This window comes from Schistosoma haematobium, chromosome 1, assembly GCF_000699445.3.
Source record: "Schistosoma haematobium chromosome 1, whole genome shotgun sequence".
Classification (NCBI taxonomy): Eukaryota; Metazoa; Platyhelminthes; class Trematoda; order Strigeidida; family Schistosomatidae; genus Schistosoma; species Schistosoma haematobium.
Genome location: NC_067196.1, coordinates 85233917 through 85260138, shown reverse-complemented (window position 1 = coordinate 85260138; position 26222 = coordinate 85233917). Strand labels below are relative to the sequence as shown.

At 32.7% G+C, this 26222-nt stretch overlaps 2 protein-coding genes across 4 annotated transcripts in view; both read left to right on the top strand.

Annotated features, from left to right (window-relative positions):
* The window catches only part of MS3_00010241 (uncharacterized protein), a gene marked incomplete at its 5' end in the record, with an annotated part of 28128 nt that extends 26803 nt beyond the window's left edge, over nt 1-1325 (top strand). For 2 of the 3 annotated variants that reach the window (XM_051218601.1, XM_051218599.1), the window contains one exon: nt 1152-1325. Of the gene's footprint in view, nt 1-344; nt 364-1151 lie in introns of all 3 variants that reach the window. The other variant, XM_051218600.1, reaches the window with a different exon arrangement.
* Nucleotides 1326-11424: 10099 nt separating this feature from the next.
* MS3_00002332 (uncharacterized protein) lies at nt 11425-23046 on the top strand. The gene is made up of 3 exons (XM_051209901.1): nt 11425-11594; nt 20567-20658; nt 22719-23046. Exons 1-3 carry the CDS (start codon nt 11537-11539, stop codon nt 22941-22943), a joined length of 375 nt encoding a protein of 124 aa, XP_051075377.1. The 5' UTR covers nt 11425-11536; the 3' UTR covers nt 22944-23046.
* Nucleotides 23047-26222: the final 3176 nt, after the last annotated feature.

Here is a 26222-nt window from a genome sequence, read left to right as displayed (position 1 = left end):
ATGTCCCTAGATAAATCATCATCAGCACATACTTTAAAGCTTCACAGATAAACCGTCTTGCTACGAAAACACAAAACCCTTGAGATTTAATTTGTTTAATGTGAGAATCCAGATTGTGTTTACCGTTCAAATTGATCTTTCTGATAATATTATTTTTTCAATTTGAAATGACATGTACGACAGGAAACTCTTAAAGTGATCAGTCACTTGTATAAACTTCTAAATTGTAACGAGAAAATCGATTCGATCTGAGAATGTGGTATATTTGTGCCATAAATATTTCGACTAACAAAGTATTTGCATGGAAAATAAAAGAAATGATTTCTCCTTTAATAATATTATAGGTGACTACTTCGAAAAGCAGTAAGCCATTATACTTTTTACAGATATGATTAAACTCATGTTTTGTCGATAGAGAAATCAGTTGATTGTTGCTAATGATTACACTGTCATCGTATTCATTTGTTGTCTAAATGATATATTCTCTGATCTTGTCATTTTTCCGATTATTTGATGGATTGAATCTATTTCAGTATATTTATTGATTTATAAATGATTATAATTTAAGGCTTCTATAGATCATAACTTGTTTCAGAAGCCTCATGCTCAGATCAATCAATTCTTGATTTAGACTAAGTGATTTATAGTTAACTACTTAGAAACTGAATGGTTATGTCGATCAAATTTGCTAATGGTTTATTTCGATAGAACAATGAGAAGATGGAGTTGATCTGAAAAATGTGATGTGTTTGTGCTATACATTTCGAACAATTTGATCACACATATACTTGTCAGAGCATTTTATATGATTCTTCGAAATGTACATCACATTTTTCAGATCAACCTCGTCTTCTCATTGTTCCATCGAAATTGATGAAAGGGACCAATCGCTTTAATGGTTTATTATCGTAATAAGATATTTAGACCAAAGAATATTAAACACACTTTTGGTATTCTTAAATTTCTTGAGTTTTCACTATCATTTTAGATAATATCATCACTACTAACTTCATGTAGGCTTTCGACAACAATAAAATTACTCATTTAAACTACAAAATTAGAACAAACATTTCTTCAATGTCTCTGAATTTATTGTTGCTTAGTTCAATTTCATTATTTCTTGCTTTATTTCTTCTTCTTCTTTACTCCAGGATTTTATATTTGATCAAATGTGTACGATGGGTTATAATCATCAAATTACTTGAAATATTAAAAAAAATAATGGATTGTCGACATTTCAAACTTGTTTATATTTTCCATGGAAATATAAAATTTCATCAATAATCACAATAAAAAAATTTTATTGTCCTAAAAAATAAAAAAAACTGTTCTCTTTTTTTTCCACTAAAATTCTTTACAATAAGTTCTGCTTGTTATAATGTTTTGAAATAGAAACATGACGATTGTAAAAGGTTTCTTTGTTTATGTAAATAGATCAAAATTAATTCAATCATTACCACTTGAATGAGAAGAAACGTACTCAAGAACAAATATATGTGTCTGAAAAGGTATAGAAAGTATATCCTAAAAGAATTCTAATGAGTATTGTATTATCCTGTTTGGAAAATACAAAATTAGAGAACGAATAATAAGAAAATACAATCTTTAGTGTATAACTGACATTTGTTAAAAATTTATTATTTTTTCAAGGATCTTTTACCAGATAGGGTTCATTTAGTTATGCAAAATAGATTTGTATGCTAAGCTCTAAGTAACATTTCATTACAATTAAAAGTTGAGTATTTTTACCATGGAAACACTACTCCATTTAATGAATACAGATCAAAATCATTTAGTGAGCTTGGGGAGCAACGGAATATTAGTAAAACTGCTCAATTAAATAAGCTGATGTAATTGGGGCTGAAACTTAACAAGATTAAAAGGTCAAACAGTTCTTACGATTTTTAATAGTAATTTAAGTTTGTGAATCATGTTGATTTGCATACGACTTTTATTCTATGAAAAACAATGCAAGAACTTGTGTTTATGTTATAAAGCAATGAGTCCATAATGTACATGTTGGTTAAATCATTTGAATCTTAAATAAAGAAAAAGTGAATATCTTAACAGAGTCACATGAACTCATTCTTCTCAACTGTTTGAAATCCAAAAAAATATAATTATATTCGGAAAGGGGTTTTGTGGAGATTATAGTAATTTAGTAGTTGAATTCATGAGTCGATTAAAGTTATAATAATACGGAAGAATTAACATTGTTAAAACGTTTGCTTATTTAGAGATTAAATATATGAATATTCTAGAAAAGTATGGATACAAGATTTTTAAAACAGAAGACAGTTTATGTAAGATAGTCTAGAGGTTGAGTGTTAAGCAGTTAAGCGTTCGTACACGAGACTGAAAGTTCTGAGTTCGAGTCCCGCATGTGGAATCGTGGATGCACACTGATAAGGAGACTTGCACTAAGATGAAACGGCCGTCTAATACTTCCAATTTTTCAATGGTGGTTTAATATTGATCGGTTTATGATTTCGATCACAACCGAACGATTCCTGGGACCCTATACTGATAATACAGACCATTTGAATAATGCCCAGAAGCAAGAAATATGTTATTCGAAATTTTAATCAAAGTTTATGGAAAAATATCTTGCCGAATGATTTCACAAAAATGAAGTCACTAGGGTAAAACAAGATTTAGAACTGTTTCTTGTTGGATGCATGAATCAGATTAAAAATTGTATTACAACCGCTTCCTCAAAGCGTAGTAATTTCGAATTCCCTTTGGTTATTGATTATTTGAAATACGTCCAACCTCAACATCATGACCACTGTCAAGCAAATGATAAGCAATTGCACTGTTGAAAATCTTATGTTCGTCAAGCCTCAACATTCGTGAAATAGTTTCGGAGATGTGGACACAAACCCAACTTTCTGTTCTTTCGACGTATGTACTATGGCATGTACATGTAAACTTGTATACAAATTGAGAAGAATTCACGAAATGAATAAATTCATGTTATTCTGTTAACACATTCGTTTTTTTCTTTATTCAATATTCAAGTGGTTTAACCAACATGCTTTACATCATGAAATCGTAATTTTATAAATACCGATTTCTGCACTGTTTTTCACAAAACTAAACTCTAATTCGTATGTCTCAACAAACACAAAGGGAAAAACAAGATTCTCCTATACAACACAACACAACACGCACCAATTAAATCACACTTGACGGAAAAGATTTGGAAGATGTAAACATTTTTACATATCTGCGCAACATCATTGATGAACACGGTGGATATGATGCAGATGTGAAGACGCGGACCGGCAAAGTAAGAACAGCATATCTAAAACTGAAGAACATTCGGAACTCAAAAAAACTCTAAACCAACATCAAGGTCAGAATGTTTAATGCAACTGTCAATACAGTTCTACTGTATGGAAACTTGGACAACTATGAAAGCCATCATCATCCAGAAGATACAAGTGTTTATTAACAGTTGTTGACGCAAAATACTTCGGATCCGTTGGCCAGACACTAATAGCAACAACGTACTGTGGGAAAAAACAAATCAGATCCCAGTGGAAGAATGAATGAGGAAGAAGATCTGGAAGTGGATAGTACACACATTGAGGAAAGCACTCAACTGCGTCACAATGCAAGCCCTCATATGGAATCCTCGAGGCCAAAGGAGGAGAAGAGGAAAACCAAAGAACACATTACGCCGAATAATAGAGACAGACATGATAAGAATGAACAAGAATTGAATGGAACTAGAAAGGAAGGCCCAGAACAGAGTAGGTCAGCATCCTGTGCTCCATTAGGAGTAACAGGCGTAATAAAATTCGAATTCATAATCAAATCAAATTATTAATTTAAAGTACATAATAATAAGTAACCTAAGAATATTATTTATCTTCATAAATATTTATGAACAATTATATCCTATCATTGGAATCCAGGACGCGTGTTTCGTCCTATCTGGGACTCGTCAGCTGGATGTACCTGCATCTCAGAGAGTTGATGTTCACTCTGGGACTCGAGCCCAGTACCATTCGCTTGAAGCGCCATCGTGTTATCCACTCAGCTTACAAATAGCATGTGAATTAACGTAATATCGAGGCATACGCACAGTATACACATATGCCAATAACAGACTGATCAATTGCAGTCTTAAATCTCAATGGAAAGATACAAGCCAAACAATACCAAGTGAATTATATCCTATTACATTATTATGGTTAAATTCAAAGCGATTAAAGGTATAAATGAAAGTGTATCATTAAACAATCAAATTTTTAAAGTCTAAATGAATTATTTCTAACAATAAATTATTAATTTCATAATTTAATAATTAAAAACTAGATTCATTCATTAATCGGTTAACATGTACAATCCTTTCTCTTTTAAATGATACGATATTAACTTGCAGATATAATTGACTGATAATATCTTGTAATGACTGTTTATCGTTGTAAAACTAAACCCTTTATTTTACCCGAACCGATCCTTTTTTTTAAAAAGAAGTAATAATGCTAATTAATTTGAATGCATATTATTTTTTTAAAAAAAAAGGCTTAATCTATCATCTATACTAATCTACATTATTAATTTTGTAAAGAATCAAACTAGATACCGCTTTATATCCATCTGAGCAACAAATCTTCTCCACCATCTTAATATCGCTTTAGAAATTTTAGGAAAATCCAAATTCATACTGATCCTCAGTAACAAAACAACTTAAAAATCTGGAAAAAAAAGACAACCCCCCCAGAAAATTAGTTTTAGGTATAGTTAGAGTTGTACATTAGGCATGTATTTAGCTGATTGGCGAATTGAACATTCAATGTGTTTTGTATATTTTGTGATTCTGTAGTTTACCTTGCATAAAACGTTTTCATTTGATTTAGTTATGTTTTAAACAATCGATGAATTGATGAATAAGCATTAGGGGAAAATTGTCTTTTTCTATCGAGTAACCGTGATTAACTAACTGAAGCTATAGACTGACTAAGTAAAAAATACTTTTATGGTCTAAACTCTTTTTGTGTGAACCATCATTAGATTTATTACCAGTAAACTGTATCTATAGTTTATTTGAAGTCACAAATACAACCAATAGAATAGGTAGACTGAAAGCTTGTGAAATAATGGAAAATCGTCATCTCTAATCAAGATTGATCCAAATAATGTTATCCATTACAACAATCACGACTTTCGAATAAAATCATCCTGCTAGAAGAATGGAACATCACCAGAAGCAATAAGTTAAACTACTAATTTCTCCTACCATAATCAGAGTATTTTATTCAGTTAATAAACAATTATATTTGTAAGGATCTAAATAATTGAAATATGCTTATTTCAATATTTCACCTCGTTAAGTTCCTCGAAAGTTTCTTGTTTCAATCTTGTTACATTTTTTCAAGTAACTAATTTATGTTCTAATCCATGCAGAATAGACATTTTATGTTCACTTATCTGTTTAACTGTTTTGTCAACACTGACCTAATATCTCATTGCATTACTATTTCTAGCATTTACCTAAATTAATGATTGCTCTGGGCATCAGCCTCGTGACTTCTAAGGAACTTGGCTTTCATGATGAGATGTCATAACTTTTCTAAATGAAGACTTTGAAACTCATAGGGAAGAGTTTAAACGGTTTGAATTATTTTTTCTGATTAGCGTTTTTTAGCGAGTTAGTTATCTACGGGATAAGGTCGCTAGCCCGATGCTCAACCCACCTGCTTTATCCGGGCTTGGAACCGCCAGTAATCCCAAAGTGGCTCCTGACCCACTTACCATGTTGTGGTTAGATAAATGTTACCTGTATAAGAGCGAACTTTAAGGCAGGTATATACGCAAGCAATACTGCTCATGTAGGTATGTATTTGAGCTTATAAGCAGGAATTCTATCATAATCCTTGCTAACTGAATAACTATAATTTTATCTAATTCATTTTTATATTGGTTGTTTGAATCCTTTTATTGATGTTTAGGACTGAAATTGATCAGTCCTTTTTGGCATACATGCATCTTATGAGGATTGCCCCTGTATTCCCATGAGGTACATTCAACTGATGAGTCCCGAATAAAATGAAACGCGCGTTCTGGATCCTACTACTAACCACCGTCTATCTCAGTTTATAATTCTGTTTGCCTAATCTGAAAGATTAACATAAATATAAAATAGTTGTGCTGCATAGATAGATAAATAAAGACTTAAAACTCACTGATGCTTATTAAAACGATCAAGTCAGTTTAAAAGAGAAACACTGAAGTGAAAAGGTTTATTCCTGGTAATAAAACTAGATATTAAATTATTGTCTAATCCATTCGAACGTATTTAAGACGTATGTAAAATAATTTGTATTTTACGCTGCTACTAATAATACGACTACTACCACTGCTATCTGTAATGGTATAAGCCAGTTTTTTTCGAATAAACATAATAAATCCGTGACTCCCTTTCGCTATCAGTAACGTAATGGAGACAAATCCTAGCACATGTAATCTTTACGCTCATGTTAATACCTAATCACGAACAATATCGATATTTAAATAATATAGAATTAGATCTACACGGACTCGATATGCAGCAGAACTGATACATTATACTTACACAATAATCCTTATTTTGATTGATGAAGAAAGTCAAGTACTCAGAAAAAAAATTAACATTCAATAAGTGTAAATTTATACTAGAACAACTCTGCATTTATAGACATAGCGAAAAACATAAGCATGGAGCACAACAAAACTAGCAAAGTAAAGGTGAAGCTACTAGTGAAGGGGATAAGTGAATTAGGAATCAATCATTTCGATTATCTCTAAACTGATGAACTAACATTTATGAATAGTTAATGTAAATTTATTGCAATAAAATAAGCAAATATCAGCAGTAAGTCGTCACATTAGTTTCTGATAAAGGTTATTACTTATTATATACATAGAATAGTTAGTAAATGACAAGGAGATCTCTTCTTTTCGATGTTAAGTCTAGTTGGTTAAAGAACAATTTCAAGGTTAGACCTTGAACTTCAAGCCAATCAAATCCTACGCAATAATCAAATAACTTGTCATTTTGGTACTTCAATATGTAAAACCGATGAATCAGATTACGTAGATGAAAACACAAAGACGAAAGACGAAGATTTACTTGACATTCAAAACAAACCAAAATGGTATCTGAATATGATTTATTTACACTGATTGACAACCAGGTATTATAATAACTGAACTAAGTGGTACTTAGAAGTAATTAATTAATAACTTGTTGTGTAGATACATATTTATTACTCGTATTCCAACTTATAAAATGCTTTCCTATTATTACTTACTTATTAACGCTTGTTACTTCTCACGGAGAATAGTGGACCTCCCACCAGCATTCTCCATCCAACTTTGTCCTGAACATTCCTTTCCAGTTCTTGCCAGTTGTTATTCATCCTTTTCATGTCTGCTTCCGTTTCCCGATGTAGTGTGTTCTTCATGTGTTTAGAAGTAAAAATTCAGAGTAGAACATGTTCGATCGTATTTGCACCGTTTTTAATATTTTTCTTTTTCTGATATTTACCTCTTACATAATCTTATTGATGTTCACATATTTTCAGAGCTGAAACCACTGACTGATCTAACCTAGACCATCATTGAATACCTGGAAGCACTAGACGGACGTTCAGTCATAGGATGTGACTCCTCAACAGTGCGTATTTACGATCCCGTGCGTACATTTGTTTGTTTTTCTCATGCTGAACAATTACATTGTAACGAATTTTAAAAATATTATTCACTAAATTTCTACAAGGCCTTAAGTTTGACCCCTGTTAAAGTCATGAGTGCATAACTCTCTGTTCTCCCCTGATTTCCAATGGCTCTCAAGTGATTGTAGTTCAGAATGAAAAGTTTAAACCATTTTAACTAACTAATCCATCTACTTTCTTTTAACTGGAATGATAGCTCTACATTCAGGACATTATACAATTACATTACACTTAACTAAATTCTTGGCATAGTAAACTAAGTGTAAACCCAAAAAACTCATTGAAATCCAATTTATTCACTAAATTCGATTACATTTGGGTACTTCATTTATTAATAAGTAAATTTTAGCACTTAACAAGTTAGGTGATAAAAATTTAAAGCAATTAATCCATTTTATAAATTTCGATAGAGCAATGAGAAGACGGAGTTGATCTAAAAACATTTTTTTCAGATCAACAATGTCTTCTCATTGCTCTATCGAAAGATGAAAATCTAATTTAATTAAATACTACAAGTAGTGAACTGAACAAAGAAGTAAAATGTAATGAGATAACTCATTTTGAATTATTCGTAAATGACTTAAGTCCTCTTGGAATAATTCGACTATCCACTCAAAACATTTACTACAAAATCCTAAGAACAGATTCATTTCTGTATCCTTTGATGATGTATAAGTTAATAATCTATTACATAAACATTATGAATATATGTTTTTGTATATAAAAGATTCATTACACTCAGCAATTTAGATTTTTATCGTGTTCATGAAAGTCGAGCGATAAACCTAGTTATTTAATAGGTTAATTTACCAATGAATAGAACGAAGTAAAATAGAAGTCACTAATTATTAGTATAGGGTTGTGGTGATTGTCGAATTTCACAAAATTCTTGAACCGATCAACGTGAAATTACCATTGGAAACCGGGATAACCGTTTCAACACTGCATGGGACTCCTCAACAGTGCGCATTCACAACCCTGCACGCGGATATCGGACACAGGACCATTAGTCTTGCTCGTCAACGCCTAATTTCTGGACCACTGGCGCAGTATCTGATGGTCTAATGTTTAATTTCAATCAACCCGCGATATTTTGCGACCGTCTTTCATTTTCTTCGGAGGGTAACTAACTCGTGTTCAACACGTTCGAAATTCGAGAAGACTTTACTGTGACCAAACGGCCATCCAATGCTTCCAGGTCTTCAGTGGTGATCTAACATTAATTGGTTCATGATTTCAGTAAAATGTCAACAATGCTATGTGGTTAAATATGGCCTGAAAAGAAACCGGTTTAACCTGATCTCGTTCTAGCTGACACTCATCACCAATACGTACCAGGGATATTTAAACCACAACAACTTAGTCTCAATGTCTAAGACATTGCCAGTGGTCCGTTCAGCTCACGATTAATCACAAGCAGGAGCGGCATATTTCCATTGACTAGTCACTACTTGGTGATCAGTCACTATAAATACAACGAAAGAGACCTATTTTGTCATCGGAGAAGAAAGAAGGCAATTCAGCAAAGAAAATTTTATTTTCGACGATTTCATGTACGTACTTGGAAGCAGACATAAAAAAACAGATGAATAGCGACTGGAAAGAACTGGAAAGAATTGTTCAGGAATGAATTGGATGGAGAATGCTGGTAAGCGGCCTATGCTACTCAACGAGGGGTAACAGGCGTAAGTGGGTATAAATACGATTGTACAACTTAAGTCAATGAAATCGTCGAAGATGACATCTTCTTTGTTGAATTATCTTTTTACTTGTTATACATATCACCAATGATATGAAATGATAGTTGCTATGTGTAAAAAATCAACTAGAGTTGGATATATGGGAGATTATATACTTACTTAATAGTTTTAAAATATGTCACTAACCACAAGACTATGAGGTTTTGATATAGATCTCTAACAGAATGATAAATTTATACTCATGAAGAGTTATAGAATATGAAGAAATACAAGAAGAAACAGAAATGTCAATTTCTGAATTCGGCACATGTCGCAAATTAGGTAAATATATACCAACACACTGTTATTATGTTTAAAACGGTGTGAAAGAAGAGTTCTAACATTCCATGTAGATCAATAATTTGACTTGTCTCTAAACACTAACAAATCTTTAAATTCACTTGATATCGTTTTACTTGGATCTTCCCATCGATGTTTAGGACTGCGATTGGTCCGTCTCTTATTAGCTTATGTGCATACTGTGCATATTGCCTCGATATTGTCTTGATTCACAAGCATTCTAAGTAATGATGGATAGTGGTTAGCAATGGAATCTAGAACATGCGTTTCATCCTATTTGGGACTCGTCAGCTAGATGTATCTGTATCTCAGAGTTGATGTTCACTCTGCGTTTGAAATGGGATGAAACGCGTATCCCGGAATCCACTACTAGCTACTATCCATCTATGTTTGCCAAAAAATCACATTTCAATGTTTCGTTGGGAAGTAATACAACAAGATACCTTAAAACATTGAATATCCTATAATGAACATTCAATTTTATTGAATATTCTTATTAAAACATTATTTGAAGGGGTTTTGCGGATATTATACTAATTTTAATAGTTGAGATTATGAGTCACTTGAAGCTAGACCACCAGGGAGAAAACCTGGAAGCATTGGACAGTTGTTTCCTCTTACTGTGGGACGCCTCAACAGTGCTCATCCACGATCCCATCTCATGATATTCGAACCCAGAATTTATCAGTCTCTCACGCGAATGCTTTAACTCTAGACCACTGAACCAGCATCCAATAGTGTTAATGTCTACCTTCAACTAATCCACGAAATTGATCGACATATCCATCATTGTTTTCAGTGAGTTACTATCTCACAACAAATCCAGATTTATCAGTTTAGGGGTTGTGGAGATTGTTAAGTTTTCGACTGAAATCATGAGTCAATTGAAGCTAGTTCACCATGGAAAACCTGGAAGCATTGGACAGCCATTTCATCCTAGTATGGGACTCCTCAGCAGTGCGTATCCACGATCCCACACCATGCGTGATTCAAATCCAAGACCTATCAGTCCAGATTTTCCAATGATAGTCTAACATCATCAATCGGTTCATGATCCCAATCAAAAACATTTAATCTATTCTAAAAATTAGCATTTTATATCATAACTTAACTATAGAATTCATATTTCATTTAATCAATTCGTTTATTGAAATGATATTTCAAATATGGAGTTCATTTTAAAACAAAAAACAAAAAAAAAAGAATCAATCAATTTTTTATCGAATATGAATTACATTTCAAATCTAATATTTAATGTTATCATATTCTTTTTGTAGTTTTATTTTAAATCATTTAAATTTTAAATTGCCGCTATGATCTATAAATAATTATCTAAATGAATCAATTTACCTAATGATTAGTCATTAAATTACTGATTTGTACTCATGTATATTGATGTATATAGATATATGTACATTGTATGTATGTATGTGTGCATGTATGTACGTGTGCATGTGTGTGTGTAGACATAAGTGTGTATGTATGTATGTATGTATGTATGTAGGTAGGTAGGTAGGTAGGTAGGTATGTGTTAATATAAACTCAGTTTAAAAAAAGATTTTAACCGTTATCATCAATATCAATTTGATCTCAGTTCAATTAAATATTGTACATTTAATTTTGAACCAATAAACTTTTAAGATAATAGTAAATATCTTCTTTAAATAAAGAAAGAGAAACTAACTAGAACATTCATTACATCATTATAATAGATTGACAATGGAAATTTAATAATAGATTCGTAAATTATCGATAATATTCAAATCTAACATGAAACTAATATTTTTCATATCTCATATATTAATCAGTTCTATATGGATCTATTCAGGTATGAAAGTATTCAATAGAATTTAGTTGTTGTTGTTGTTCTGGTTGATGTATAAATGCTTCATATCAGTTCAATGTTTTAATAATTGTGTAAATAAATAGATTTGTGATTTTCATGTGAAATTTGATTTAACATTTTGTTTGAATTACTCAACTTCTGAATAAAATTGACAAGATGAATTGAAATTTAACTATTTCTTTTTCAAATGTGACTTTATTATTGTATTGTTGATAAAAAAAATTGCTCTCAACAAGAGGAGCTATCAAATTGATCACTGGTTTTGAAGTCTTTTTTTATAGAAAAAAACATATTGAAATCATGAGTCAGTTGAAGCTAGACCACCATGGAAAACCTGGAAACACTGGACGGCCGTTTTGTCCTAGTATGGGACTACTCAGCAGTGCGCATCAATGATCCCGCACCCCGCCGGCTCAGTGGTCTAGTTGGTTAGGCGCTTGGGGCGAGACTGATAGGTTTTGAGTTTGAATCTCGCGGGCTGCGGGATCGTGGATGCGCACTGCTGAGGAGCCCCATACTAGGATGAAACGGCCGTCTAGTGCTTCCAAGTTTTCCATGGTGATCTAGCTTCAATTGACTCATGATTTAAATCAGTGAAATTTCTAAAATCTCAACAAACCCCTTCTGATGAAAAAAAACATATGTTTACGATCTTTTAAAACGTTTGATACATGTACAACACTGAAATTCAGGATATGAATTTCATCCTCTGTGGAACTAATCAATTGGATACTTAATTATCCTAATATTGATGACTAAATTGAGAATGGAACATTGTAGTTATCATTCTGAACCTGAATTCCAACCTTTACTCATAACTTTGTGAATTGAGAACAGGTTGATAACTGTGTGGACTAAACATATTATTGGATATTGTGTGGATGTCTGATGTGATAATGAAAAGATTACAGTTTTAACCGGAAATTTAACATTGGTTAGGAAGAACACCCAGACGCCAGGTTCGGGCTACGATGGAATGTGCGCGCTGGACTCCAATAGCAACGAAAACACAAGTATAATGAAATTTGTAACCGAAAGATTGTGTCAAGATAGTTCATTCAAGATCCATCACATATCGGCAGAGACCTATTAACTGCAATTCTGAATACCGGCAACAAAAATTACAAAATCTTACAGATCTGTCTACTATTTTCTAGATACTTGAAGCTGTAAATAGTTACATACAAGTATCAAAATAATGTCATTACTCTCAGTCTCTTTCTTTGTTCATTACTTGTCCAAAATATATGAAGAAAAGTAAACTACCTGACCAGTGATATCATTTAAATCCAATGTCAGCAGAGTTGTTCCATTGGATTTAGCAATTAATTGATGGCTTAACCTCACCTCTGCAGTACCTCTAAAGATATTAATCGTTTGAACGGAACATTTTATTCCCATTATAATCCAGTACAGGCATTAAACAGTACAACATGCCGTCGAACTATGAGTTTGTAGCTTGGAGTTCTCTAACCGATGTGCCAACCAATGAGCCAACATAACTGCTAGAGTATTAAGAACTATGTATAGTATTTTCTGGTTTTCGTTTGATTTCTCAGCTGATATCAGATCAAAAAGAAAACTACGTCTCTAAGGTGACAAAAACTAAACAGACATTCTTGTTAATATTTCATGTGATCCCAACATAAACTATAAAACTTAAATACTTAAATAAAAGTTGCTATACATTCATAAAATTGTTGAAATTACAGCTGTGCAAAAGATGAATTTAATTAATTTCAGAATTATAAACATTAATACATACCTAATAATTAGATTGAATTCAGACATGTACATTACTAAATACCGACTCAGTGTTCTAGAGGTTAGGGGTTCGTGGATGGAACCTAGGGTCTTTGGTTCGACCCCCAGTGGTGGAGTAGTGAATGGTCACTTCTGAGGAGTTCCATACTAAGACAAAATAGATGTCCAAAGTTTTCTGGTTATCAATGATAGTCTATATAAGAACAGTTCATGATTTGAACTGTGAAAATTCTACAATTTCATTAAAACATTAACTGGTAATTTTTTCCTTAAGAGTTTAAATAATTGTTCTATTTGTTCTGTTCGATAATTAAGTGTAATCCTTAAAGTAATTCGTAACTATAGCGAACACTTTTCAAATAATTTTAAAAATACTACTTAATTTAAGTATGTACATTTTTTTAAATGCTTGATTATGACAGTTGAATGTTGAGATATTATGATGGTTCAAAGTAATAAGTACGACTCTTGTCTAATTAACGTTCATTACTGTCATCCAGTGCCATAATCAGAGACCTAGAATTCATTCTGTACAGAGTTCCAATCTTCTAAAGAACTAACCACTTGGTGATATTATTACACTGGATAATCCATGTAGAAACCTTTAAATAAGAATCTGTTCTATAAAGATTCCCTACACTCCTTATTGGTCAATGTGTACCAGCATATGATGCTGATCTGGGGCTTCTATCTGATTACTATCAAATAGAGTGCAATATACGCCATACTGACCACAATGAAACCTTGATTTTTAGATTCTAATCAACACTAAACTCTAGATAATATGATTTTTGCCTTTTACTTACCAGCCAATTAATGGATTTTACAAATGATAAATAACTATATTCAAGTTAGTATTTTTCAACATGAATTTGACTGTAATTTCAAAATCATTTCAAATAAAGAAGCATTGACTATAAACTACTGATTTGATTGCATTTACAGTTTCTACGGCTTTAGCTAACCATTACTCACAAACGATTTCAAATGAACGACAACGTAGAGTAAGCAGTACCGTGACAATTTTTACTTAAAATGAATAAAAATATTTCAAATAATAGAAAGAGTACCATGAATAACAGAGTTGACCAAAGCAAGAGTAAAACCGAATGTTCATATATAATACTGTATTCTACTTTCCCTAGTCTATGGATTAATGATAAATATTTGAGAACTTAGATGCATTTCATCTCACTTGTTAAATGGTTACGCATTTATCTATTATCTAGTGTTTATAATAAACCTGTGCCAAACGCATGGTTAATAATGCTAAATCTAATTATGTTAAAATATTTGTCCCTGAAATCTAATGGTTTCTGGTGTTGTCATCAATTTATAAAAGTCAATTTCAATGAAATAAACATATGAACTAGATACCTAGTGATTTGTAAACACTTGGTAAATACCTCAAAAGCATTCAAAATAATCGACAAACAACAAACATGAATTTTGTTTCATTTTGCAAAAATCATAGCTAACAGGTATTGTTCAATGCACAATCACAGAGGGATTTAGTAAAATATGAAAAGTATACATCAAACACATCATTTACACATTTTTTTTAAAAATTATCTTTGACAAACTTCATTGTTCCTTCATTTCTGTTGTTACCTTAATTGCTTTCAATTTCCTTCTCTCTTCGCTTCATTTCAATCTTCTCAACCTTCTATTAGCAGACATTTCACTTCCGACTAGTGTTACATTCTACTTATATCTGCAAACATAAGTAGTATAAATCACAATAATATACATGGCTTATGTTCGTTATCTATATGAGTTCACCTTCAACTAGTATATTTAATATTGTATTTTATGTCTACTACCTATTCTTACAATTTTCTATCCCTATTTCCAAAATCAATCTCGATTTTATTAATTCAAGTATGTTAATATTATGTTAACATTATCATACTATTCACTACACTACCCACCAGAAATCCAACACAAGATATTCAGACCTTATTTAGAACATTAAACTTTCTGGCACAAATTACTTTGCATATATAACCTCCGTCGACTCATTACGTTGCGCAATCACTAGCCATTATAATGGGCGATATCTATCTCATTCTAGGTATAGTTGAACTCCACTTGTCACGGCTCCTTACTAGAACTTCTGGAATTACCTTACGAAGAAACAAGAATTCATATTGCAGAGTGGTCATATACGTATTCAGAGTTACACTTAAACCTAAATGACTCAGCATAATAATAAACTCGAAAAAATAAATTCTTAAGTTATCTTAATCCGTCATCACTAGTTACTTGTTACTAAACAGCGATATCCAACCTAAGGCCTCTTCGTGGTGCTACTGGATAGTAAGGGTAACCTTGCTAGCCAACTTAAGCGGTCGATAGAGATTGTACTAATCACCCACTTAGTTGCTTCCTTGATTAACTCGGGTTCCAACTCGGGGCTCACTTAACCTCATCGTGCCACTCGTTGGGTATGTTTCTGTATAAGAGTTAGAGAAGTCCTCAGGCCCATATAATTCATATATGTAGGCATATGCAAAAGGTGTGTGTGTGGTGTCGTACAATAGAGACGTTAGTTGAAATAGTGTCTGCCCTATGTCTAATAAAATCATCGGCCTAATTTATCAGGTCGATTTATTTATCTCAAATAGATATATGCCACATAAATCAATCGATTTGTGTGAGGAATGAGATACTGCTCATGTGCCCAAACCGAAGTACGTGGTTTCATTAAAGAGCCGTATCTCGAGCCTTTGACCTAAAGGTCTGATCCACAGGGCTGTGGAGCAACTTTAGGAGATGCAGTCCCATGGCAGCCGGTGACCAACAATAGGTTCATACGCTATTTGTTTCTTTAGAATCCTGGAGCCCATGTATAGCGTTGGTTTAGAATCATGGTTTTCCAACTGCCCTTGGTGGACTCTCCGTGTTCACCAACTCGGTTAAAGCACTGGACATTCGCTTTTAGTCCTCCTGGTTTCGTAAACAACACCCCTGGCTCGAGAAGGCATTGAGTAGGACTTCCCTATCAATGATCGTATGCATGTGGTCATGTGAAAGCACTTCAAGAGGGAGAGCTGACTCTCCCCACTCTCGGCCGTACCAGGGCATAATATTAAGATATGATAGCAAGTACGAGGGAGAGGCGACAAACAACCCTCCTGAGAGAATACTTGTGGTTATATGTGTGTCAGAAAGTACTGAGGCGGTATCTATGGGCTGAATGTTAAGCATATAATGTGTAAGAGAAAGTCTGTTGTAGCGAATACATTTCTGAGGAAGCGGTGAACTTCTACCCTCCCATATGAGTGAATATACCTATGTTTATGCTATAGAATGCATGGGATAAAACCTGTGTGTTACCGGTGTGCATGTAACGTATATTTGCTCACATGGCAGGTATATCTGTATTTATGCTAAGGAATACTCGGATCAAAACCCGTGTGTTACCTAGTATGCATGTAGGCTATATCTATCCAGGGTAAGTAAAATCTTCAAAAACCCTTCTACCTGCTCTTCTTACGATACCAAGATGCACACAAAAACCTGCGGGGCAGCGGTTCCCACGAAACGACAGCCACGCGGTAGGTTTGTGAGCCTTTAAAATACAGAATCCATTCCAGAAGTTCCTATGTAGGCCTTCCCAGAAAAAGCCTTTACCAACCAATTTGTCTGAAACACTGTACCACCACTTGTTACTAGACACATGTTTTTACAATTCTGAAACATATTCAGTTAAATAACCAGTTCATAAGTGATATAATTTTTTTTATCTAATAAACAATTCATTATCATATTCATAATACTAATACAAAATATATATACGAAAATATATCAGCTACAATTATAAAACTTTCTATTCACAATGATCTAACTGATTTATATTTTTAAAACAATGGAGATAACAATAACTGAAAACATTGAACAATAATGGTAATAATAATGATAATAATGTTAAGTAATAGAGACCAATCTATAGTCTATTATGATATTTCACTTGGTTGATAATAACATAAATGAGAAATAAACATAATAATCATTGTATGTATACATAACTATTGATTACAGTTTATTAATAGATAGATTATAGATTGCATAATCTACAAATTAGGTAAGCGAATTAAATTACTAATTTAGTTGGTGAAACTTCAAAAAAACGTCTCAGGTAATTTCTATGTAAATTAAATACTTCTATGATGGTCATAAATACTAAAAATGAACTGTAAGTTCAAAGTTATTGGTAATCTCTTAAGTTGATAGTGAACATGTTGAATATATGAAGTTTCATGGAGATTCCGATTACTAATCCAGACAATGTTCGGAAAGTCTTTGCCATATACAATTCTGGTCAAACGTTCATGGTCAATGGAACTGTATAAAAAAGGCCGACTGCTGAAAACTTCTAGCAACATTTCGAACAATTGGAGTGGATGGTTCGTATGTTAATTGCTCCAAGTGGAAATTAGTTAAGAAGATAAAAGTCTGACATCAACTGAACGTTCGTAAAACGACGTTGATATGGGCTCAGTTTGCATATTCATAGGACAGACTAGGTGTTATAACGATGGATTTTGTTAATTCAAATTTTTAGTTTAAAGCTAAACTAATGGATATAGCTCACAAGTTTCATTCTGCTGAACCAAAGCAGAATAACATATTAACTTCTTAGCATTTCAACTCATTAAAAGAATTACGATATAATGCTGATATTATTATAGTTAAACTTGATAAAGGATCTGGTTTCGTTACTATGAATAACTCTGATTACAAAAGTAAAATGGAATCCATTCTCAGTGGCAAAAGCAAATTTATGTCTGATGTTGACTCTGATAGATTACGTAAATTAGAAAAGAAAGTAAACTCAAATCTAATGAAATTGTTAAACATGAATGCTATTAACAAAGATGAGTTTAAATTATTAAAACTTATGAGTTCGGTGTATCTTAATTTATATGAACTACAGAAAATTCATAAGCCCAGTACCCCCTAACATCCAATTCTTTCAATGTGTCGGTCACTTATTTAATAAACATTAATATAAAAACAAAAACAATGTGATCCTTTGATGTGAACACTTTATTTACAAATGTACCTCTAAGGAAAACTAATAATATTTTATGTGACTTTATCTCATTGAATGACCTTCCGTTGCTATTTCTTGTTAAAACTCTTAAAGATTTATTATAATTATGTACTGACAATGTAAAATTCACTTTTAAGGGTGAGCACGTTCGACAAAGTCTCGGCGTAGCTGTGGGTAGCCATTTAGGACCGTTGCTGGCTGATGTGTTTATGGGATACGTTGAAAATCTAGCTGAAGACTCAATTCAAAAGATATATCTGTAAAAACGGTATGTTGACGACATCATAATCATAGCGTATAAACGTGAAGATATGAACCACTAGTTAAAAGAACTCAACACAAGTCAAAAGCATATTTCACTTACTAAATTCTTATTCTAGACATACTGATTAGTAGGAGAGATGATGGTTCCATCAAACGTTCTGTATAAAGAAAGGCAATTTCTTAATCTCCATAGTCATTACCCAATTCATCATAAGCGAGGATTAATAAAGGGATTATTCAATGGAATCAATCATATTTGCACTGGTGATACTATTGAAATAAAGAGGAAGCTCTCAACTGGAACATTGATGAATAACAGTTATTCATTAAAGTTTATAAACCGATGTAAGGGTTGCAATACGATTAGATCTATGACGCTTCTGTCACCTAAAAAGCATGTTTGCACCACGTTACCATTAAGAGGCGACCAAAATAATCCCATGTTGAAATGGAGATCTATATTAGCAATCAACAGGACATTTTATGCAGCCCAACTTGGCAGTATTGAAAAGAGAAGGTCTATGCTTCATCAAAAACCCAAACAACACGTAGGCGATTGTCACAACCCATTGTATCTATCAATTTATATGTATGTGCGGTCACATGTACATAGAGAGGGGCAATCGTGATCTGCAAATAAAGGTGGAGGAATGAATACCCGAATGGCTGCAGAAACAAATGACTTCCAATGGTCAAATAAGATCACAGGATAGACAGACATCATCCTCCATTGCGAAACATTTGGTTGAGATTGGTCGTAAGCTTGATATCAATTCAGCATTTGCAATGTAAAAAAGCTTTCAAGGGCGCATACTAAGGTTTATTGAAGCCTTGACTGTACGGAAACTGAAACCTCTTTTATGTGTTCAAAAACAGTTTGTTCATACCCTTAACCTACCCTGGTAATACTGATTTATTATCCAGAGTGGTTATCATATTGTTTTTGTGTACTTTAAGTTTTCTTTGTTGCGACTTACCTTTAATCTGTCTAGTTGACTATTTAGTTCTCATGTAAAAATGTCTTAACAAGTATATTGTTAAGTTTGTCTTACATTGTTCCTACTCTCTCCCTTTCCACTCCTTTGTATATTGTTTTATACTACTTATTTAGATTGAGTAAGCAAATGTATTCCCAACAATTTTTAAGCTTGTTGTAACGCAAGTTGTACTGTAATATTCTGAAATGTTCACATACACTTATAACGTTTATTGTACTTATAATTTTATTTGTTATTATAATTACTTTATGTTAATCACTGTAGCGGTTATCCACAATTTTGTGCATTTGTTTAAACGCAACAGTTTCCATATTGTTTTGCTCTTGGTTCGGGTTTCGGCTGTTTGTAAACTCTTATCAAATTTAGACACTGCTATCAGCTGTCTTTTGTACTATCGTATGTTATAATTATTCTTTATGTCACTGTTACAGGAAGCCTTTTTATTTTCATACTTAAAGGACGCATTTAAACGCCCCAGACACTTAACAAGTTGAGGTTTGTAACTAAATTTTGTGTATTATTCAATAAAGAACCGCTATTGTAGACAAATCGTTGTTTTGGAAACTTCGGTTTTGCACGTATCTCAATCGGGTGACTTGGACGCTTCGATAGATTTAACATATATGCGTAATCAGATTGTTCGAAATGTATTGAGCAAATATATTACATAATACTGATAACCTTCATCTTCTCATTGCATTATCATAATTGATCAAATGGACTAATGGTTTTCAATACATGATATTATATTATTCATATATAATAAAATCAGTAGTCATTTACAGATATACTATGAATTTATCAAGAACAATTAATCTTACGTAATAGCATTTTTTTAATTACTTTCATAATTTCTTTTTATTTTCTAGTTGAATCCATCAAATGTTATACATGTGATCAGTGTTCACTTCCTTTAGAAATAGAACATTTAGAAGTAGCGGATGGTTGTAAATTTTGTAAAGTAAGTTTAAGAGAAAGACAAAAAAATACACCAAACAAAAGGTAGTAATTTATTGAATCCATTACTTCTTATTATAATAATGAATTTTCAATGGTCTTGTTTTATTATGTTAATAGATAATAAATCAAATGGAAATTTATTATCAGAAAGGATTTGTGGAGATTTTGGTTGAAGTTAGACATTAACACCGTTGGATGCCGGCTCAGTGGTCTAGTGGTTAAGTGCCCACGCGCGGGACCAGTAGGTTCTGGGCTCGAATCCCGCTGGGTGTGGGATCGTGGATGCGCACTGCTGAGGAGTCCCATACTAGGACAAAGCGGTCTTCCATTGCTTTCAGATTTTCCATGGTGGTCTAGTTTCAATTGAATCATGATTTCATTCTGTGAAATCTATTATTTAACTTTATTGAAACGGTAAAAAAACTGAATGTACTTGAATTGTAAGAAATTTAAATGTATTTTTTTGTGTGTATGGATTAAAATCATTTGCTCAAATGAAATGAATACTTATGATAAAAAAAAGAAAGATAACATGCTTCCTATGTCTAAATCCGAAATACACTAATCCGATCACATAAAGTAAAAAAGAAAAGATAACCGTTTAATTGAAATGTTCTTAAATAGTCTATTTGCCTTTGATTCGTATGAGGATGTTTTAGAAATATTTCTTGTATCTGCTGAGATCACCAGATAAGTAATAGTGAGGTTAGACTCAAGTTATTGAGGAATGATGGTAAATCAGTTGACGAGGTTGTGAATATTCATCGACTGAGATGGTTGGTCCACGTGTTACGTATGCCTGAACATCGACTACCACAATGCGCAATGGTGACTAGTGTTGGAGACGGCTGGAAGAGAGTTAGGGGCGACCAGACCAAAATGTGGCATCAGTCCTTAAAGTCACTAACTCCTAGTCTTTGCCATGTTGGTAGATTCAGACTACTTGGTTGGGGTCCGCGTGACTATCGTAACCAATTGTTGGAAACTCTGTGTAACATGGCTCAGAACCGATCACAATGGCGTAGGTGTATACCCTATTTATCTTCTCCTAAACCGTGAGATTAGAATTCCTTCATACCTTCCTTTTTACGAACTAATTCTTTATTCCTGTACTATATCTTTATACGCAATTTTTCTTTTACATTTTACTACCATTGAAGTAACTACTTCTATAAATTTGGTGCTCATCTTGTTGTGCTAATGAAGTATGACAACTTGGACCAATGCATATATGTGCCTGGTCCTACGTTGTAGCTGACTGATTGATTGACTGGTTTAAGGATTTAAAAATGAAATGTAAAAGTGATACAGGACGTCTGCTATTTAAACCATGTAGATGTTTACTGAAATTTTAAATGGATGGACTAGGAAAACCTTTATTAAAAACTAGTGGTTTACATGAATTCACGGATCCTAAGAAAAATAGGTATCTGAATTAAAATTTACGTAGAACAACATCCAGGCTCGGAACAAGTAATTTATACAAAAATCTTTCTTGAATCAAAGCAAACATCCATGATGGTACATATATTTATATCCTGAAATTTTATAATGAAAGTAGACGATTTCATTCACATTAGTTAATATTATACATATTTCATGAATGCAAACTTGATTGATGAGTTTAGACATAGTTTTAATACAGTTTTGTATTACAGCAACTTGAGGAATTAAACATTTATACTCGAAGTCTAATGTAGCCTAACCTAATGATATTGATAGCTAGCTTCCATTAAATTTTACGTTGATATTTGGTGTATATCGAACGAATTGCTGTTAAAGAAATATAAAATACTGATATTAGGGATATAACATGTTGTTTGAGTGTCGAATAGAACAACAGTTCCCGCGGTATACTACCAAAATGATATGGATGTTTGACCCTACATATTAATATCGATAAAGTCATTGAAACTAACACATTCAATATTAAAAATTAGACAAATAATAAACAATTTATATACAACCATTACTTGTCAGTAAACCAAGAATTTTATTAAATTCTAAAACTTTGTTCTGTTTTATTTTCTGTACAAAAAAAAATTACAAAAATCTTTATAGACCATAGAACATTCACGTTATTTCTTAGGAGGTATAGCAACAAGACAATGTGTACAACATTGTAAACCATTATCAAATTGGCTTTATTGGAGTTATAAATCAGTACAATTTACAGTAAATTGTTGTAATCAAGATTTGTGTAATACATCTAATTTTAAATCAATTAATATGTATCTACTATTAATTTGTCCTTTATTATGGCAATATTTTATTGATTTTCTTTGAACTTTAGCGCTTTTATCGCTTATATACCCTGAAATACTTGACCTCATAGTAATCATTTTAAAAAATTTACAGTAATTTTTCTCGTATATGCTATTGATACTGGTCTGTTTTTTTTAGAAAACATTTTTATACTACTGATTAGTAAACAAATTAAATATTCGCAATATTGTTCCGTTCTTCACGTTTGATTGTCGTTGATTCAATTTTTAAAAAAATGTTAGCAGATATATCACTATGACAGTTGAGTTGCTGAAAAGTAAAACAACTTATCAATTACCTTTTATTTATTAGCTCTGGATGTTTACATTAAGATTGAATTTTATTCACAGCCACTTATCAAATAGTTTAAGATGATATCAAATGTCTTGAAGTTCCATGCATTTTATTTTGATATTATGCGGTTGAAGTCAATCAATAGGTATGTATTATTGATCCAAGCCTCGTATTAGTTAGCATTCATCAATCCTAAGAGAATTTCAACCTTCTGTGAGATTTCAACCCACGTTATTGAATATTACAGTGGGAGATATTACAACTAGGCTATTCAGATAACGATTGACCTCCTTTAGGATTGAGATCTTTGCACTGATTTCTTAGGGAATCAATAGAAATTGACCAACAATTAATTTGTCACTGATTTTGTATTTAATAAAAGTTCATTTGAAATATATTAGGAATCAGTGAGAAATATGTTCGATGACATATGATTCATTTGTAAATTTATTGCATTATTCTTTATTTAACATAATAAAATCATTATGTAAGCATGAAAGGAAGCCATACAAAAGAAAATGTTTCATTGATATGCAGAACATAGCTAATATATAAATAGTTAGTGATGAAAGTAACAATAAAATGGGAATAAACTGGTAATTATCTTTACTTACGTATCCTTTTTAGATCTTTTATTTACTCGCTAGATAAACTACGCTGTATCTTAACACAAACAGCAATACAACTAATCATATTTCCGTTGTTTAACTGAACAACTTTGTTCATTAGAGAACGCCATAGAATTTGGTAATATACCACCGGAGAGTTGATGAAATAAATATTATTTTACCCATTTTAGCGGTATCACTGATAAATACGTCTATGAATTTCGATAGAAACTGAGCAAAAATATAATTCAGCTATAAACCACTCAGAACCAATAATGTGATTCCCTCATTTTTGCAAGAAATAGAATGGTCTAAATTGCTTTTTTCCTGGTTAGTATTTTTTATCATGGTTGTTTCCTACGGGATGAGATTGCAGATTGTATGCCCAACCCTGCTCCTTTACTTGGACTTAGGGTAAGCCCTAACCCCAGAAGCGGTGCAGGTGAAGGAAAGGGAAGACCAAGGAACACACTGTAGAGAAGTGGAGGCAGACATGATATGAATAGATATCAACTGGAAAGGATTTCCCAGGATAGAGTTCGGTGGAGAATCTAGGTGGGTTGCCTATGTTCCTCGAAGAGTAAAAGAAACCGAAGCATTGAGACGAGGAGTAAAATTACCTTTGTGTACCGCTCAAAACAGTCAAAATGAGAGCGAAAAATTATATTTTACTGCCGTAGAGTGAAAGTGGTTGTGCTCAGCGTTTCAAATAATTAATTGTATCTGTAGATTGTATATAATATGTAGATTGACTCTATATCTAACACTAAACTTTTAATCCTGAAAAAAGTTCAGACCTGGTTGAACTACCTCACTAGATACCCCATATACTTTTGTGTAAAATCTATTCTTCCGCATGACTGTGCAGCAACTTATATTACAACTGATGCCAGTTTGTGAATAAACACACCAACCCTAAACCTTTACTCTAACTAGGGACAATGTAGGGACTCAAAAAGCTGTTTGGATACTTATAGGAATTCGGAAAGATGAACAAACTATGTCCATTAGGACGATTTTGTCGTTGATCCTTTGACTTAAAGGCACAATAACCAAAACAAAATCAAAAGATCCATTAATTACATAACGTCGGTGACAACATTATTTAAATTTCCACAAGCTTTTCATTCATAATAACTGTCTTTTGATTGGCTAAAAATAGGTGAGAAACTCATTAAAGTCGTCTTTGATGGGGTTTTGTTCTCTGAGCTGGATGGTTTAGTCGTGGAGCTTTCATCGTTCTTCTGAACGACATCATCAGCACAACCTTCAGGAAGAAGTGGTGTTTGAATTTCTCCATATGCGTTTCACAGCTTGTTCTGTACACCTCGACGTTGATTAGTTCTTATTGACCTTAAATTTGTCATTGTTTTGGTTGTCTCCCATTGGTTTGGTTTTTGTTCCCATATGTGTAGAATTTTCCTGATTGATTGATAAATTGGATCGATTTCAATGTGCTTATCGATTGCTAATTGACCTGGGTGTCAGGCTTCTAAAGATTCCCTGCTGTTTTTGGAATTTCCTCTGTCCAAGATTTCCACATTTTTCTAATCGAACGAGTGTCCGCAGCTGTCCACGTGTATTGATATAAGTGAGGAAGTATAATGGCGTTTGACTGCTAATTAATCATGTAGGCGAAGTTGGAGGGGACGTCCGTTTTGTCCGATGTAGTGTTATTCGTAGTTGGCACAATTTATTTTGTAGATGATGTTTGATTTGTCTTCCTTTGTTATTTCATCCTTTGGTTTGCATAGGATTGATTGTAGTGACTTTGTCGTTGTTGTTCCCTAATGTATACTTTTACATAAAACTGATGACTATATTTCAAAACTTGGCTCAGAACCGAGGTAATGAAATTAATTGGCATGGGGAAAATTAGGTACCATTGATTTAGATTATTTTCAAGCTAACATGTACATATGTTTCGTGCACTGTATCAATCGTTTATAAGTCTAATTCAAAGCGTAATGAATTATTACGAAAGTAAGTAGCGAATAATAAGTCATCTATTTTGTTACGTCACGCGTTTTTTCAATATATGATCGAAACAGAATAGTAATATTAGGTTTCATGTGAACATGAGGCGGTTGAAATCGTTATTCGAAAATTTAAAATCTACTTGGTTCGGCTGAAGAATAGGAACTTTGCTGTTTTTTTCAAGGAACATTATACACAACTACGTACACCATGCATTTTATACAATCGAAATCCAAATTAATTTTCAGAAAAACTGCCAGAATCCCTTGGTTGCATTGCTATTTAATGACAAACAATTTAAAAGTTCGTATATCTAGAGAATAATATATGTGGGTAAAAAAACCATTTTTTTCAAACGAAATCACTCTTTGTGCCGCAGTTGTAATAATTGGCTTCATTTCCTTAATGAGATTTATCTTTT

What these genes read in the sequence shown, in the direction of transcription:
- MS3_00002332 (XM_051209901.1), top strand. Translation starts at nt 11,537, where the DNA reads ATGAAACTAATATTTTTCATATCTCATATATTAATCAGTTCTATATGG. An exon ending in TTCTATATGGATCTATTCAG is followed by an intron (nt 11,595 to 20,566) that starts GTATGAAAGTAT and finishes TTTATTTTCTAG; the next exon opens with TTGAATCCATCAAATGTTAT. An exon ending in ATGGTTGTAAATTTTGTAAA is followed by an intron (nt 20,659 to 22,718) that starts GTAAGTTTAAGA and finishes AAATCTTTATAG; the next exon opens with ACCATAGAACATTCACGTTA.